The sequence below is a fragment of the Heterodontus francisci genome, chromosome 23 (assembly GCF_036365525.1).
Source record: "Heterodontus francisci isolate sHetFra1 chromosome 23, sHetFra1.hap1, whole genome shotgun sequence".
In the NCBI taxonomy this organism is placed as follows: domain Eukaryota; kingdom Metazoa; phylum Chordata; class Chondrichthyes; order Heterodontiformes; family Heterodontidae; genus Heterodontus; species Heterodontus francisci.
In genome coordinates, this window is record NC_090393.1 from 51,917,452 (window position 1) to 51,935,898 (window position 18,447).

Consider the following 18,447-nt stretch of genomic DNA (forward strand, 5'->3'; position numbering starts at 1 on the left):
CCAGAGACATGGGGTAAAGACAGAGTGAGACAGGAAGGGACAGAGAGTTTAACAGTTATTGTGCATCAGCAAGTAAGGTGCATGCAAAGAGTAGCAGTGAAAAAATAAAATTAAAGGTTATTTTTCTGAATGCATGAAGCATCCACAATAAGGTAGATGGCACAAATAGAAATAAATGATTTCAATCTAATTGCCATTATAGAGATATGGTTACAAGGTGACCAAGGTTGGGAAATAAATATTTCAGGGCACTCAGTATTTCAAAAAGACAGAAAGAATGGCAAAGGAGGAGGGGTAGCCTTGATAGTAAATGATGACATCAGGGCATTAGTGAGAAAGGACCTTGGCTCAGAAGATCAGGAAGTAAAATCAATATGGGTGGAGATTAGGAATAGCAAGAGTCAGAAAACTCCAGTGGGAGTAGTTTATAGGCCCCCTAACAGTCGATACAACATTGGATAGAGCATGAAACAAGAAATTATGGGAGATTGTAACAAAGGCAATGTAATAATTGTGAGGGACTTTAATCTTCATATAGACTGGACCAATCAAATTGGCAAAGGTGGTCTAGAAGATGAGTTTGTGGAATGTTTTTATGATAGTTTCCTGGAGCAATATGTTGTTGTACCAACTAGGGATAAAGCTAATTCAGATCTAGTATTGTGTAATGAGACAGGGTAAATTAGTAATCTCATAGTAAAAGGTCCACTGGGAAATAGTGACTGTAATACAATTGAATTCCATATTAAGTTTGAAAGCAACACACTCCAATCACAAACAAGAATCTTAAATTTAAACAAAACCAATTACATAGGTATGCGGAGAGAGCTGGCTGAGGTTGATTGGGTAAGTAGACTAAAGGTATGGCAGTAAATGGTAAGTGGGAAACATTTAAAGAAATAATTCAAATGTTCAACAAAAATACCTTCCATTGAAAAATATAAACTCCAAGAAAGATCCATCAGGAAGTTAAGGATAGTGATAGATTAAAAGAAAAGGCTTACAATGTTGCAAGGATTAGTAGCAAGTCTGAGGATTAGGAATGTCTTAGAAATCAGCAAAGGACCACCAAAAAGTTGATAACAAGGGAAAAAATAGAATATGAGAGTAAACTAGCTAGGATTATTAAAACAAATTGTAAGAGCTTTCATAATTATATAAAAAGGAAGAGAGTAGTTAAAGTAAACATTGGCACCTTGGAAGCAGAGATAGGAGAAATTATTATGGGGAATGAGGAAATGGCAGAGACGTTGAACATATATTTTGTGCCTGTCTTCACAGTAGAAGACACAAGTTGCATACCAGAAATAGAGGGTAACCTAATGGCTAAAAAAGTGAGGAAATTAAGTAAATTAATATCAATACAAAAAAAAATTGGAGAAATTTAAGGAAGTAAAATCCAACAGATCCCCAAGACCTGATGTCCTACATCCTAGGGTTCTAAAAAAGATAACGGCAGAGATAGTGGATGTGCTGGTTATGATTTTCCAAAATTCTCTAGATTCTGGAACAGTTCCAGTTGATTGGATGTTAGCAAATGTAACACCGCTATTCAAGAAAGGAGCGAGAGGGAAAACAGGGAACTACAGGCCAGTTAGCCTGACATCAGTCATCAGGAAAGTGCTGGAATCTATTATTTAGGAAGTCTTAACAATGCACTTAGAAAATCATAGTATGATCAGGCAAATGCAACATAGTTTTAAGAAAGGAAAATCATGTTTGACAAATGCATTAAGAGTTTTTGAGGATGTAACTAGTAGGGTAAATAAAGGGGAACCAGTAGATGTAGTATACTTGGATTGGCAAAAGGCATTTGATAAGTTGCTACACAAAAGGTTAATATGCAAGATAAGGGCTCATGGAGTTGGAGGTAATATATTAGCATGGATAGAGGATTAGTTACCAGACAGGTAGTAAAGAGTAGGCATAAATGTGGCATTTTCAAGTTGACAGGCTGTGACTTGTGGTGTACCGCAAGGATCAGTGCTGGAGCCTCAGCTATTTACAATCTATATTAATGACTTAGATGAAGAGACAGAGAGTATTATATCTAAGTTTGCTGCTGATACAAAGGTAGGTGGAAATGCAAGCTGTGAGGAGGACACATAGAGGCTGCAAAGAGATATAGACAGGTTAAGTAAGTGGGCAACAAGATGGCAGATGGAGTATAATGTGAGGAAGTGTGAGGTTCTTCCCTTTGGTCATAATAAAAGAGCAGAATATTTTTTAAAAGGTGTGAAATTTGTAAATCTTGATGTGCAGAGAGACTTGGATGTGCTCGTACAAGGAACACAGAAAGTTAGTATGCAGGTACAGAAAGCAATTAGGAAGGCAACTGGCATGTTGGTCTTTATTGCAGGGGGATTGGAGTACAAGAATAAACAGGTCTTGCTACAATTGTACAGGGCTTTGGTGAGACCACGCCTGGAATACTGTGTACTGTTTTGGTCTCCATATTTAAGGAAGAATATACTTGCATTGGAGGCAGTACAGTGAAGGGTCACTAGATTGGTCTCTGGGATGAGAGGGTTGTCCTAGGATGAGCAGCTGAGAAAATTGGGCCTGTATTCTCTGGAGTTTAGAAGAATAAGAGGTGATCTCATTGAAATATATAGGATTCTGAAGGAGCTTGACAGGATAGAGTCTGAGAGGTTGTTTCCGCTGGCTGAGAATTTAAAACACAGGGGCACAGTCTCAGAATAAGGGGCCAATCATTTAGGACGAAGATGAAGAGAAATTTCTTCACTCAAAGAGTTGTGAATCTTTGGAATTCTCTACCCCAGAGGGTTGTGGATACTCCCTCGTTGAGTATATTTAAGGCTGAGATAGACAGATTTTTGGTCTTTCAGGGAGTCTAGGGATATGGAGAGTGGGTGGGAAAGTGGAGTTGAATCCCAAGATCAGCCATGATCATATTGAATGGTAGAGCAGGCTCGACAGACCATATGATCTACCCCCACCCCCGAACTACCCCCTGCACCCTATTACCAACCATTTAATGTGCCCTGGAATGTTTAAATACAGTACATTGAATTGAGACTGTCATGAGACCATTTCTATACTTGAGGAACAGGAGGATTCCTAGTACACCCATCTCGATATATCTAACCCAGAGCTTCCCTTCTGGCCAAGCTCTGTTACTTTTACCAATTCCTCCTGGAGAGACCATTAAAGACATTAATAAATCCACTATTTATGGGTGGCAAGAGATTAATAAATTCCACTGTTATAGGGGTAATAAACTAGAGTAACAGGGATAAGAGATTAATAAACCTCACTTTTATAGAGGATTAATACATCCATTATACATACATGATACATTAATGTACATTAATACATGGAGATGAATAAACTCCTCTATTACAGGGAATAAAAGATTCATAAACCACACTGTTACAGTAGATTAATAACCTCCATTGTTACTAGGGTGAGAAATTAATAAATAGTAGTTATAGAGGGTGAGAGGTTAATAAACCCCACTGTTACAGATAATGAAAAGAAGTCTGACTACATCCAGTTACTCACCAAGCGTTCCCGATCTGCAGTTACTACTAGCTGACGGATGGGCAGTGGTCAGTGCTGGCTGGGCGGTGATGGAGTCTCTGTCTTCAGGCTGGGTGTCCCGGTAAAATTAGGTCAGTGCTGACTTGTTATAAGTTTGTCGGACAGCCCAGCCCTCAGTGCGAGTAGGAGCCCAGCATCAAGAACTCCTGGACTCTTCCAAACTCCCCTCATGTCTCAGGCGGTCATCAAGTCGGACCTAAAGCGATCTTTGGAGGACAGTCCAGGGACTGATACTGACCATGAAGCCGCGCGGGAAGGGACGCCTGGGAAGTATATCCTCCTCACCATATTCTCCTGTTTCTGTCCTTCTTATCCCATCAACATCGTGGCATTCGTGTTCTCAATGATGGTGAGTTCAGGGAATTGTGAGGAGGGAAATTGCAAAACGACAAGTCCTAAAATAGTTAACTAGAGAGTCCGAGCCTGAGAGTTTTCATTTCTGTTAAACACCAAAGATAGTTTCATTCCTAGGTGTGTTTTGTAAAGCAGATTTTGGACTTTAGTCGTTTTCATTTATATGACCAGGTTTTAAATCACAATGGACTGGACGTTACTGTAAATCTGTTACCGTGAGTTTGCACCAGCAATAAGCAATCTCCTGGAGTTGAAGGCAGATTCCTTGGCTGTAAACAGATTCACGTGTTCCACTTGATTTCCTCAGGCAGCTGAGGTTTTCTTGGGCTGCCACATGTCCAGCGGTCTCCAACCCCACATTGAAAAATCTACCTAACTTCTTAGCCCCAAGGGAGGACTCACTCTTAACTGTATCACCTCAATGATGCACTCGCTTATTCATTATTTATTAATTCTCGGGATGTCAGTGTCGCTGGCAAGGCCCCCATTTATTGCCAATCCCAACTGGCAACCTGAAAGGACAGTTAAAAGTCTACTACATTGGTGTGGGACTGGAATATAAAGAAAGGCTTGCATTTATATGCTGCCTTTTATGACCTCGGGAGGTACCAACGCATGCAATAGCTGAGTCAGTACTTTTGAATTGCAGTCACTGTTGTAATATAGGAATGTGAATGTAATGTGAGGTGAGAGTGATTGCCCCGGAAATCAAGGCAGCATTTGACCAAGTGTGATATTAAGGAGCCTGAGTAAAATTGAAGTCAATGGGAATTTGGCGGAGGGAATTCTCCTCTGGCTGGAGTCATAACTAGCACAAAGGAAGATAGTCATGGTTGTTGGAGGCCAATCATCTCAGCCCCAGGACATTGATGCAAGAGATCGTCTGGGCAGTTTTCCAGGCCCAACCATATCCAGCTGCTTTATCAATGACTTTCCCTCCATCATAAGGTCGTACGTGGGGATGTTCGCTGATGATTACAGTGCTCAGTCCGATTCATAAGTCCTCAGATAATGAAGCAGTCCATGCCTGCATGCAGCAAGACCTGGGTTAATAAGTGGCAAATAATATTGATGCTACACAAGTGTCAGGCAATGGCCATCTTCAATAAAAGAGAATCTCACCAAGGCTCCCTTAACGTTCAATGGCATTACCATTGCTGAATCCCACACCATTTACATCCTAGTGGTTACCCTAGACCAGAAACTGAACTGGACCAGCCATATAAATGCTGTGGCTACAAGAGCAAGTAAGAGATAGGAATTCTGCAGTGAGTAACTCACCTCCTGACTCCCCAAAACCTGTTCATCTACAAGGCACAAGTCAGGAGTGTGATGGAATACTCCCCACTTGCCTGGATGAGTACAGCTGCAACAACAAGCTCGACATCATCCAGGGCAAAGCAGCCCGCTTGATTGGCACCCCATTCAACATTCACTTCCTCCACCACCAGTATGCAGTGGCAGCAGTGTGTGCCGTATACAAGATGCACTGCAGCAACTCACCAAGGCTCCTTCGACAGCATCTTCCAAACCTGCAACCTGTACTAACTAGAAGAAGGGCAGCAGGTGCATGGTGGGATTCGAACCCATGTCCCTAGAGCAATACCCTGGGTCTCTAGGTTACTAGTCCAGTGACAATACCACTACGCCACCGCCTCCCATGCATAATATCCGCAAACTCCACCCCTGCCTCAGTTCATCTTCTGCTGAAACCATCATCCATGCCTTAGTTCCCTCGAAATTTGGCTATTTGCATTCTCTCCTGGCCGGCCTCCCATCTTCCACACTACATAAACTTGAATGCATTCTAAATTCTGCTGCCCGCATCCTAACTTGCACAAGTCCTGTTCACCCATGACTCCTGTGGTCGCTGACCTACATTGGCTCCCAGTCCAACAACACCTCAATATAAAAATTCCCATCCTTATTCTGAAATCCCTCCATGGCCTCACCCCTCCCTATCTCTGCAGTCTCCTGCAGCCCTACAAGCCTTTAAGATCGTTTCACTCCTCAAATTCTGGCCTCTTGTTCATCCCCAATTTTAATTGCTCCACCATTGCTGGCCATGCCTTCATCTGCTTAGGGTTTTCACACTAATGGAGGGAACATTGAGGAAATATGAAATGAGCTGGAGGAATTATGAAATAAAAGTTGATTGTTGAACTGAACCAGAAGAAAATGGACACATCTGTGCCATAGACAAAATGGAGTAGAGGTCAGGTGACCCCTCCTGTACTGTCAATAGGCAAATCTGTCTGTTGAAGATGAAACCCATTATCTAGTTCTGAATTAGCTTTGGGGAAAACACATTGAAATGTAAAACAGCCCATTCTATACAACCAACTCCTTGTTTCAGGAATGGAGCTAACAAAGTCCGTTGTAGACAGACTGACTCTGGAGCAAAGACTAAAATAATAGGTGTGAAGTAGAACCTATTCATCAGAATGGACCACATCCAGATGCCATCATGGAACAATGGTTCCCATATCCTGGAACATTGTATGGATCACCCCAGGACACCTGACCAACACTCCAAACTGGCAAGTTTCTGCCTTAAAAAGTATCTCTCTGGAGAGAGAGGGGCAGAATAGCCGAACAGCCAGAGAAGGTATTTTCCAGACAGAACAGCTGTGAACCAGTTCCAGCTAAGCAGGAGCCCTGCTGATAACACCTTTTAATTACTGCAGCAGAGAAATTGCAAGGTGACTTTGGAATTCCCCATCTGAGAAAGTGAACCAGAATTTCCACCATCGACTTTGGATTAAGGCTTAACCACAAGGAGCCTGAAACACTTCATCCTTTCCAAGACAAAGATCTTTCAGGCATACTCCATTGAAAGATTTCTTCTTGAAAAGCTTCTAAAGGTTTTCTTAAAGCAATCAACTCTTTTGCCAGAATTGAACTCTAACAGCATGCTACCACTCTACTCTTTATCTTTTCTTTTGTGTATGTGTGTGCGAGGGTGGGTGAGGTAGCAAACATTTTCAGTTATTGTGTAAAATATATATTTATCTTTTTTAACCTATAAGAAAACATGTTGTTTATCTCTTTATTTGACCCTTAAAATACTTAGGGACTAAAACACTTTTTAAAAACGCTATCTGCAGTTAGTTGAGAGGTGAAAAGTGGAAGTCACCCAGACCACCTGTCCATAACAGATTCTCCATAACTCTGGAATTGCCTCCCTAAACCTCTCTGCCTCTCTAGTTCTCTCTCTTCCTTTAAGACATGCCTTAAAATCTGCCTCTTTGTCCAAGCTTTTGGTCACCTGTTTCCTGTGTGCCTTGGTGTCAAATGTTTGTCTGATATTTGCTCCTTTGAAGCCCCTTGAGACATCTTACTATGCTAAAGATGCTATATAAATGCAAGTTGTTGTTGGAAGAATGTCAGCACCCGATCACAGGTCTTCCTCTCATAATAGACTGGTCCATCACCAATGGGACGCTGAGTGCTACAGACCTGTCGGCTCAAGGATGAGATTACTAAAACTGCCTCAGAACATCATCTGGATTGGCTCCATGAGGAAAGGAATGAGCACACTTAGATACAATTGACATGCCAGCAGTAGCATCCAGTACCTGTTCTTTTATGTGCATTCTGCGCTCTATAGTTTGCACTGCATGCTTTCTGATATCTGCACAGGTCATCCCCTGATATTAGACCTGCCTATTCTATTCCATCATTGAGCTTTTTCACCTGCAATCAACTTTCCCAGACAGTAATAAACCAGTGACTTTCTTGTGATTCCCTAATAATATAGAAGCATAGAAAAGTTGCAGCACAGAAAGAGGCCATTCAGCCCATCGTGTCTGCGCCAGCTGAAAAACTAGCTGCCCATTCTAATCCCACCTTCCAGCACCTGACCTGTAGCCTTACAGGTTACAAAACTTCAGGTGCAGGTCCAGGTACCTTTTAAATGAGTTGAGGGTTTCTGCCTCCACCACCGATCCGGGCAGTGAATTCCAGACACTCACCACCCTCTGGGTGAGAGAGTTTTTCTCGAAACGTATACCCATGGTATGTCATCCACCTCATTATGATCAGCCTCAGCACTACCCTCTTTGTTTCTTCTAGTTTAAGGGTTTGTTCATTAGTTGTTATTCTTGTCCAGTGAATTTATATTTTTGAAACATAACTTAAACAGCTTCAGTCCTACTTCAATGTTCAGTTTTCATCTGGGTACAATTCCACTGAGTACACGGGATATTTAAATATTCTTACCTTCATCTGGATTTTATAGGAGATTAATAAAACTCAATGTTTCTGTGTGTCTGAGTGTTTTACAGTCATGTCTCTGTTTGTATAAGTGCTATGTCTGATTCAATGCTCTTTGTCTATTCTGGAGTATGTCTAACTCAGTGCTGCCCACCTATGACTATCCATTTAAGTCAGTATTACTGACCTAATTGTCAAACTATGTACTTAGTCAACGCTAGTTACCTGTTCATCTGCCTCACTCAGTCTTGTCAACCTGTGTCTCTGTCTGCCTGACAAAGTGCTCCCACCTGTGTCTGTCTGACTCAGTACTATCTGGCTGTGTCTGACTCCTGCTGTCCACCTGTGCCTTTGCTTAGCTCAGTCCTAGCTGCCTGTGTCTCTGTCTCTCTAACTCACAGGTATCACCTGTGTCTCAGTCTGACTCAGTGCTGTTTTATGGGTGGTTCCCAGCTAGGCATCGAAGGTGTTACAACCAGGTGAGAAAGGACTCTAAGGATCCTTCCCAGCCTTTACCTGGTCTTACCGTAACAGGGTTTAATTTTAAACACACTATTTTTAGCTTCCCCTTGGTGAATCCTTGTTTACCACTTTTCAACAAAGAAACCAGCACAAACACGTTTTCTTAGATTTAAAGAAGAAAGATTGAAATTTATTCAACTTAAACCTAAACTCTAATTCAGTTAATGCCTACGGATATGTGATGATCCCACGCTGGCATGCATCAGCTATACACACGTGCAGATAGAGACAGAACAGAAGAAATAAAGTGGAAAAGTTTGAGGCAATCTCTGAAGATGGTTTTTGTTACGGATCTTTGAGCTTACTGTAGAGTCCTTGATTGTAGGCAGATCTTGCTTTTCGTTGGGACCCAGCATTTTTCTTAAACCTTGTTTGATGCAGGAGACTTTTCCCTCTTGGGGTTCATGTGTCTTCAGTGGATTTGGAGTTCCATGAGAAAGAGATGGGAGCAGGCAGACAGGAGAGGCTGTGGTGAGCCAGCCAGGAGAGATATTTTCAGTCCAGGAGCAAACGGACATCCTGAGTTCAAACTGTTTGTATAATTCAGAAAAAACCCAGGTTGCCAAGCAGGTTAGTCATGTGACTAATTGGTCTGACTATACCTTGGCTCTGTAGATTGTATCATCTTAGCAGTGCCTGGAATGCGCTTCCCAGCCTTCAATGTCTGGTGCTCAAAGTCCATTGAGGGTTAAGTGGATAAGGGAAGTAATCTCGCTTGTCCCTATTGGTATGTAAATGTCTTCCAGCCAAGTGTCTGGCAGCCCTTGTGTTATGACCAGGTGAGAAAGAGGGCTAGGGATCCCTCTCAGCCTTCACCTGGTCTTACTGTAACAGAGTTTAATTTTAAACACACTGTGTTTTTAGCTCCCCCTTGGTGAATCCTTGTTCACCACTTTCCAATTATAAGGCAAAGTAACCAGTACAAACAGGCTTTCTTAAGTATAAAGAAGAAAAGTTGAAATTTATTAAACTTAAACTCTAGTTCGGTTGACGCCTACAGATACATCACATGCCCACGCTAGCATGCATACGCAATACACACATGCAAATAGAGACAGAAAAGAGCAGAAGAAAAATAAATTGGAAAAGTTTGAGGCAATATCTGAAGAGTTTTTGTTATGGTTCTTCGAGCTCACTGTAGAGTCCTTGATTGTAGATAGATTTTGTTTTTCGTTGGGACCTAGTATTCTTCTTAAACCTTGTTCGCTGTCGGAGACTTTTCTGTCTTAGGGGTCAAGTGTTTTCAGTGGATTTGGAGTTCCATGATAAAGAGTTAGGAGCAGACAGACAGGAGAGGCTGTGGCGAGCCAGCCAGGAGAGATCCTCTCAGTCCAGGAGCATTCAGCTTTCTGCCCAAACTGTTCGTACAAATTCAAAAAACTCAGGTTTCCCAGCAGGTTAGTCATGTGACTAGCTGGTTTGACCATGTCCATTTGTGTATTAGGCCATCTTAGCAGTCAACCTGGAATGCGAGCTCCCCCACCTTCAACGGCTGGTGATCAAAAGTCCATTGAGGGTTGAATGTGTCAGTGAATCGTCCTTTGTCCTTTCTAAGCACTGTCTGTTAATATGCAAATGTTTTTCCAGCCAGGATCTGGCAATTTTTTTTAAAAGCAAGTCCTTTGTTCACTTCAACAACAGTTTGAAATTTAATGTCCATGTGGTGAAATTAATATGCCTCATGCTTGTCAGGTGGGGGCCTGCATGACACCTTGTAACAGGCCTTCTCTTTGTCCCAGCAACAATTTGAAATTTAATATCCATATGGTGAAATTAATATGCCTCATTCTTGGCAGAGTGGGGGTCTAGCATGACAAAGTTTATTATCTAGCTGTGTACATTCTAGGTGACGCAACTGTTGCTGAAACCTCACCGTCATTTCCGAACTTAAATATTCTTTCTGATATCCACGTATTTTTGTTAATATAAGATCATTAAACTCCAGTTTATAATGCATATTAGGAAATGCTAATTACACATTATCACTTCACATCCATTCCCTTTATGGCTCCAGGCACTTTCTCACAGGAAGTGTGAGCTCCCTTGACAGACGGCAACAGTGTACACTGTTGAGAGAAAGTTGACAACCTAAGCCCCTAGATTGTGATGAATGACAGAGGTTGTACATGCCAGACACAGTTGGGAACAGCAGAATAGTAGTAATATTACTGGAGAAGCAACCTGCAGGCCTGGACTAATGCTGCAGAGACATGAGTTCAAATCCTACCATGATAGCTGGGGGAATTTAAACGGAATTATTAAAATAAATCTGGAATATAAAGCTTGTCTCAGTAATGATAATCATGAAACTACCAGATTGTCACAAAAAATCCATCTGGTTCACTAATGTCCTTTAGGGAAGGAAATCTGCCATCCTTCCTTGGTCTGGCCCATATGTGACTCCAGACCCACAGAATTTTAACTGTCCTCTGAAGTGGCCTAGCAAGCCACTCAATTGTATTTAACCGCTACAGAAATTTCAAATAAGAATAAAACTAGTTGGACCAGCCAGTATTGACCTAGATACCAGATACAACAAAGGCACACCCTGCTAAGTTGACACTGCAAAGTCATCCACACTAACATCTGGGGACTTCTGCCTAAATTGAGACAGGTGTCCAACAGTCTAGTCAAGCAATAGATGGATATAACCATTCTCACAGAATCATATCTTACAGCCAATGTCCCAGACATGTCCAACACCATCCCTGAGTATGTCCTTTCCCACTGGCAGGACAGGCCTACCAGAGGTGGCAGAACAGTGGTATACAGTCGGAAGGGAGTAACCCTAAGATTCCTCAACATTGACTTGGGACTCCGTGAAGTCTCATGGCATCAGATCAAACGTGGGCAAGGAAACCCTCGCTGTTGATTACCCTCCCTCAGCTGATGAATCAATGCTCCTACATTTTTAACAGCACTTGGAAGAAGCACTAATGGTATCAAGGGCACAGATGTACTCTGGGTCGGGGTGTTCAATGCCCATCACCAAGAGTGGCTTGGTAGCACCACTACTGACCGAGCTGGCCAAGTCCTGAAGGACATATCTGCCAGACTGGGCCTGTGGCAGGTGGTGAGAGAACAAACAAAAGGGAAAAACCTACTTGACTTTGTCCTCACCGCTCTCATGACCATCAAGCCAGAGGACCATCTTTGATTCAACAAGGAGTATAGGACAGCATGCTAGGAGCAGAACCAGGCATACCTAAAAATGAGCTGCCACCCTAGTGAAGCTACAACACAGGATGATAGAGAGTAGAAGCAACATGTTGCAGGCAGAGTTAAGCAATTTCACAACCAACAGATCAGATAAAAGCTCTGCAGTCCTGCCACATCCAGTTGTGAATGGTGGTGGACAATTAAACAATTAACGGGAGTAGGAGGCTCTGAAAACATCCCAATCCTTGATGATGGGGGATCCCAATATGTGACTGCAAAAGACAAGGCAGGAGCATTTGCAACAATCTTCAGTCAGAAGTACCGAGTGGATGATCCATCTCCGCCTCTTCCTGTCTTCAGCCAATTCAATTCTATGGCCTCTTACAACATCCCAGCTGCAGTGCTGAAGATGTGCTCTAGAACTGGCCATGTCTCTAGTCAAGCTGTTCCAGTACAGCTACAACAATGGCATCTACCTACCAATGTGGAAAATTGCTCAGGTTATGTCCTGTCCATAAAAAGCAGGACAAATCCAATCCGGGATATTATTGCCCCATCAGTCTACGCTCAATCATCAGCATAGTGATGGAAGGTGTCATCAATAGTGTTATCAAGCGGCATTTACTCACCAATAACCTGCTCAGTTTGGTTTCTATCAGGACTACTCGGCACCAGACCTCTTTACAGCCTTGGTCCAAACATGGACAAAAGAGCTGAATTCCAGTGGTGAGGTGAGAGTGACTGCCCTTGACATCAAAGCAGCATTTGACCCAGGGTGGCTTCAAGGAACCCTAGCAAAATTAAAAGCAATGGGAATCAGGGGGAAAACTTTCCAATGGCTGAAGTCATAGTTAAACAAAGAAGATGGTTGTGGTTGTTGGAGGCCAACCATCTCAGCCCAAGGACATTACTACAGGAGTTCCTCATGGTAGTGTCTTAGGTCGAACCATCTTCAGCTGCTTCATCAATGACCTTCCCTTCATCATAAGGTCCGAAGTGGGGATGTTCGCTGATGATTTCAAAATGTTCAGTACTATTCGCAACTCCTCCAATGCAGCAAGACCTGGACAACATTCATACTTGGGCTGATAGGTGGCAAGTAACATTCGAGCAACACAAGTGCCAGCCAGGTAATGACCATCTCCAACAAGACAGAATCCAACCATCTCCCCTTGACATTCACTGACATTACTATCATTGAATCCCCCACTATTAACATCCTGGAATGTTATTATTGACCAGAAACTTAACTGGACCAGCCATATAAATACTGTGGCTACAAGAGCAGGTCAGAGACTGGAAATTCTGCGGCAAGTTAACTCGTCGCCTGACTCTCCAATGCCTGTTCAGCATCTACAAGGCACAAGTGTGATGGAATACTCTCCACTTGCCTTGGTGAGTGCAGCTCCAACAACACTCAACCAACTTGATACCATCCAGGCCAAAGCAGCCCAGCCCGTGTGATCGGCACCCCATCCATCACCTTAAACTTTCACCATCTCTACCACTGCACACAGTGGCAGCAGTGTGTAACATCTACAAAATGCAGTGCAGCAACTCACCAAGGATCCTTCAACAGCACCTTCCAAACTTGTGACCTCTACCACCTAGAAGAAAAAGGGCAGCAGATGCATGAGAACACCACCAATTACAAATTCCCCTCCAAATCACACACCATCCTGACTTGGAATTATATCGGCATTCCTTTTCTGACACCGGGTCAAAATCCTGAAATTCCCTCCCTAACAGCACTGTGGGAGTACCCTCACCACATGAACTGCAGCGGTTCAAGATGGTATATCACCACCACCTTCTCGAGGGCACTTAGGGATGGGCAATAAATGCTGGCCAAGCCAGCGACGCCCACATCCCATGAACGAATTAAAGAAAATCTGATGGAGCTATTAACCCCCAACCAGTTCAGTCATTCACTAATTGCATAAAATAACCCCCCCCGCCACTGCAAAATGAAAAGAACAGAAGTTTAACACTTGGCAATTAATCATCAGAGCAGCTGTTTAAGAATGGAAATCCAGAGGATTGAGTTAATTATTGGTGCTCAGAGCATATGATGTTTAAACTAAATTCACGAGCAAATGCTGCAGTGTTTAAACCTTAAATCTTGCTGAGAAATGGGACTATCTGTTAGCACAACATTTGGGCATTTCTGCTTTAGATCTGGTTACTGACCTGCAGCTCCCTTCTTTTGACTTTCCTGACACATGGTTGGTGGTCTATTTGCAGGGATTTTATTTGTGTGGATTATTACCCAAAACTGTACCTTTTTACTGGCTTGGAAAACTGTGACACATTGCACAGTGCACACCCAAAATCCTTTGTACCATCTTCCCTCACGCAAACTTTTTCTACCAGCTACAATTCTTTAAACTTTGCTGGTACATGCCATTCTTGAATATTGTGTTACAACTGAGGTGGGAGGAGTGCACTGTCTTTTCTAGTCCCACTTCTCCACAGGTCTCAACATATATATTTAAAATGTTTACCCAGTTATCCATTAGGTCAATCATATATTCTACTCTTTATCCCAGAATTAAATACACCAACCAGGTTTCTTTAACAAACAACAAAATTATCAGTTTATTATCAAACAAGACTTATCCAGACATGAAGCAAAGCATTAACACACAGATTGAAATATCAAAGTTCCCTTTTTAAATTCCCCACACACACACTCACACGCACTCTGAAAAAAATACAGAAATTCTCTCTGCAGAGGTCTGTTACAAAAAAAGACCAAAAAAAAAAATACTCTGGCTAACTGCTTGCTAATTCTTGAAGAAAAAAGAGAAGATATGGAAGCAAGTTGGTTGTCCCTTTTGGCCTGGCATCCAGGTATACAGATATGGGTCAATTGGATCTTTTCTAAAGCAGTTCTTTTCAGGCGGAATTGAGAATTAACCTGGCTGGTTTTTCCAACTTCTCAGGAGAGATGCAGCACCAGGGATTTTAGCTCTCCCACACTGGATCTTTGCAGGTTTTCATCAAAGAGGTAGAGAAAGAGGTGAGCTGGGTGTTTTTCCTTGGCAAGTTGATCTCCAACTATCTTCAAAACAGTTCACACCCCAACTGAACTGAAAACAATATTCAAAACCCTAACAGAAAGTCAACCTCCTGACCTCCAAAAACATTGACATGCAACTTCTCTGTAAACATCTTCCCCAGGTCACCAAGTTTTCTGTTGTTTACTGAGCTCAAAGCGCATGATATCCAGCAAAGGTTGTTTGCAAACAACATCTCAGTGGCCTTTCAGTGAACTGTCAACAACAAAGCAAAGTCCAGCATTCATGAAATCTTCAGCCTTCCAATGAATCCATCTCCACAATTTAAATATAAATCCTCAAAAAAATACCCAACAAAAGTATAGGAGCGTCTTCATAACATCTCCATCTTTGGTGGAATGAAATGCCATTTTTAAATGTTTCATTATTAAAGTGAAAAAAAAACAGAAGATGAAAAAAATTAGAACACATTTACACACTCATTCTCATATTCCCGCTCACTTTTTACCTGTAGCTAATACAGTTCTGCTTTGTACCATCTTTGCACTCAGATAACTCAAAGCAAAGTTAGATTCTAGATAATGCATCCGCAATTACATTATGTTGCCCTGCAACGTGGATAATCTTTAAGGTTGCAATAGTAAACTCCATCGGAATAATCTGGAATTCTGGTTTTTAAATTTTTCCACAAAGGCTATGTGGTTATACACCAGTGTCACTCTTTAATCATGGTGGACATAGAGTTCAAAACACTTAAGAGCTAGTAATAAGCCCAGGGTTTCTTTTTCCACTGTTTAATATCTTTTTGATGTTGCTTTAGCTTTTTGGAAAAGTATCCCACTGGCCTTTCTAAGCCTGATTTATCATCATGTAACAGGACTGCACAACCCCCAGGTTATTAGCACCAATTGCTATCTTGAATGGCTTAGTGAAATTTGGAGCAGCTTTACTGTTCATTAATCAAAATGGCTTTCAACCTCTCAAAAGATGCTCAGCACTCCCCTGACCACACTACCTTGGTTTTCTTTTTTTGTAGCAAATCTGTCAGTGGAGCAGCAACTATAGTACGAAACTTTGGTATAAACTTGCGGTAGAAACCACACATCCCCAAAAACCTTATGATTTCTCCCTTAGTCTTAGGGAAAGGGAACTCCACCAATACTTGTACTTTTGCCGTTCTTGGCAACACTTGACCTTGCCCTACTATATGCCCGAGGTCGGCTACTCTCGCCTTTGCAAATTCACTTTTGGCAAGGTTTATCCCTAAATCAGCCAATTGTAATTTTCTAAACAGAGCTTCTAGTTGTTCCAAGTGGTCTTTCCAAGTGTCACTGTATGCCAGCACATCATCAGGATAAGCCACACAGTTAGGAACACTGGCTACCATTTGGTTCATTCGTCTCTGAAAAGTGGCTGGGGCATTTTTTAGCCTGGATGACATCACTCAGCATTGGAAAAGACCATCTGGTGTGACAAACACCTATATTTCTTTAGCTCGGGCTGTTAAAGGAACCTGCCAGTATCCCTTTAACAGATCTATTTTTGTAAGAAATGTGGTGCTGCCAACATTGTCAATACAGTCTTCCAAGCGAGGAATTGGGTAGGAGTCTGCCTTTGTTACTGTGTTAACCTTTCTGTAGTCTATGCAGAATCTAGTTTAACCATCAGGTTTAGGCATTTGTACTATTGGTGAACTCCAGCTGCTTTGACTGGGTTCAATTAGGTGGTTTTCTGCATGTATTGGATTTCTGCTTTTACCTGGGCCTGTTTCTCTGGACAAAAGCAATTAGGATATTAGGATGCTGTTTTATAGGAAAGGATTCCTATACATCCACATCATGTGTGACTAAGGTTGTACATCTTGGCTTGTCTCTACAGACCCCTTTAAATGCTGTGAGTAGCCTTGTTAGGTCTTTTCATTGTTCTGCATCTAAATATGAAATCATAGTGTTCAATCTCCTTAATTCAGTATTAACTAATCAGATAGGAGGTTCAATTTGAGAATTTTCTCGGTCTCCTTCTGCCTCATCCTCACTATCCCTTTCATCCTTCACTGTCCCTACTACCTGACATACCTGTGCTCGCTTATCCTCCTCCCGGCGATGATATTGTTTCAATATATTGATATGACCACACGATTCTTTTTCTGGCGATCTGGGGTGTCAATCAAATAATTTATTTTACCAATTCTTTTGACCACTTTATATGGACCACTGAACCATGCTTTCAGCGGTTCACCTTGCAAAGGCAGTAATACTAACACCTCACTCCTGGTTGAAATGTTCGGGTCTTGGTATGCTTGCCTGCCCATTTCTTCCTGGTTATTTGGGAAACTTTCAGGTGTTCCTGAGCCACTTTGCAGGCTCTCATGAGCTGCTCCCAGAACACGGATACATAATCTAACACAGAAGATTCGTCCCTTTGTTCCAAAAATTTTCTTTAATTAGTTTTAGAGGAACTCTTATCTCATGTCCATAAACTAATTCAAAAAGACTAAAACTAGTAGACTCATTAAGTGAATCCTTAGTGGCAAACAAAAGAAATTCTAGCCCTTTATCCCAATCATGGGGATATTCATGACAGTATGCTCTGATCATCGTTTTGAGGGTCTGATGGTACCATTCTAAAGCTCCTTGTGTCTGTGGGTGGAATGCTGAAGAATTTAACTGTGTTATACCCAAATTACCCATAACTTCCTGGAAAATTTTAGACATAAAATGGGAACCTTGATCCGACTGAATCTCAATCTGTAATCCAAATCTAGTGAAGAATTGGGTTAACTTTTCTCCCACTACCTTAGCAGAAATTGTTCTCAAGGGAATGGCCTCTGGGAACTGAGTAGCCATATCCATGATAGTGAGTAGATATTGCTGTCCCGCTTTTGTTTTCGGTAAAGTTTCCATACAGTCTACCAACACTCTACTAAATGGTTCCCCAAAAACTGGTATGGGAATTAGAGGTGCTGGTTTTATGGCAGGCTGTGGTTTTTCCACAATCTGGCACATATGGCACATTTTACAAAACTGCACCACGTCCTTGGAAAGACCTTGCCAGTAAAAATGTCGACTTATACGTGATTGGGTCTTCCGGATCCCTACATGTCCCGCCATAGGAATTTCATGGGCTATCCTTAATATTTCCCAGCAGTACTTTGGTGGTACCACTATCTGATGATCTACCGTCCAGTCTTCATCTGCAGGTCTGTGAGGAGGTCTCCATTTCCTCATCAGAATCCCATTTTTAATATAGTAGCCTTCTGGAACTCCCTTTGTCTCAGCTTCACTTAGAGCTGATTGTGCCACTTTACTTAACTCTGGATCGGCTTGCTGAGCCTTGCTCAGAGAAGACTTATTGAACATTTCCTTTGGATTATTCAAATCCTGAAAGAAAGTTTCAGATATACAACTGTTTGTCGTGCCAGTTTTACCTCTGGCAATGGAACTTGTTTAGCCATTACTCTGGTCACTACACATGAAGGAAAAATTCTTGGAATTTTTTCTTGCTACTGTTCTGTCTCTTTGACTTCACTTGGTTTTTCCATGCATTCTGGAGAAGCTACTAGCTTTGCTCCGGCCAAATCATTCCCTAGGAGTAGGTCAACTCCGTCTACAGG

At 42.0% G+C, this 18,447-nt stretch overlaps 1 protein-coding gene across 1 annotated transcript in view; it reads left to right on the forward strand.

Moving 5' to 3' along the window:
• Positions 1-3,733: 3,733 nt before the first annotated feature.
• LOC137383008 (transmembrane protein 233) overlaps positions 3,734-18,447 on the forward strand; it is a 60,391-nt gene continuing 45,677 nt past the window's right edge. Inside the window, exon 1 of the mRNA XM_068055596.1 lies at positions 3,734-3,913. Within this exon, the coding sequence (XP_067911697.1) occupies positions 3,734-3,913 (180 nt within the window). The remainder of the gene's footprint in view (positions 3,914-18,447) is intronic.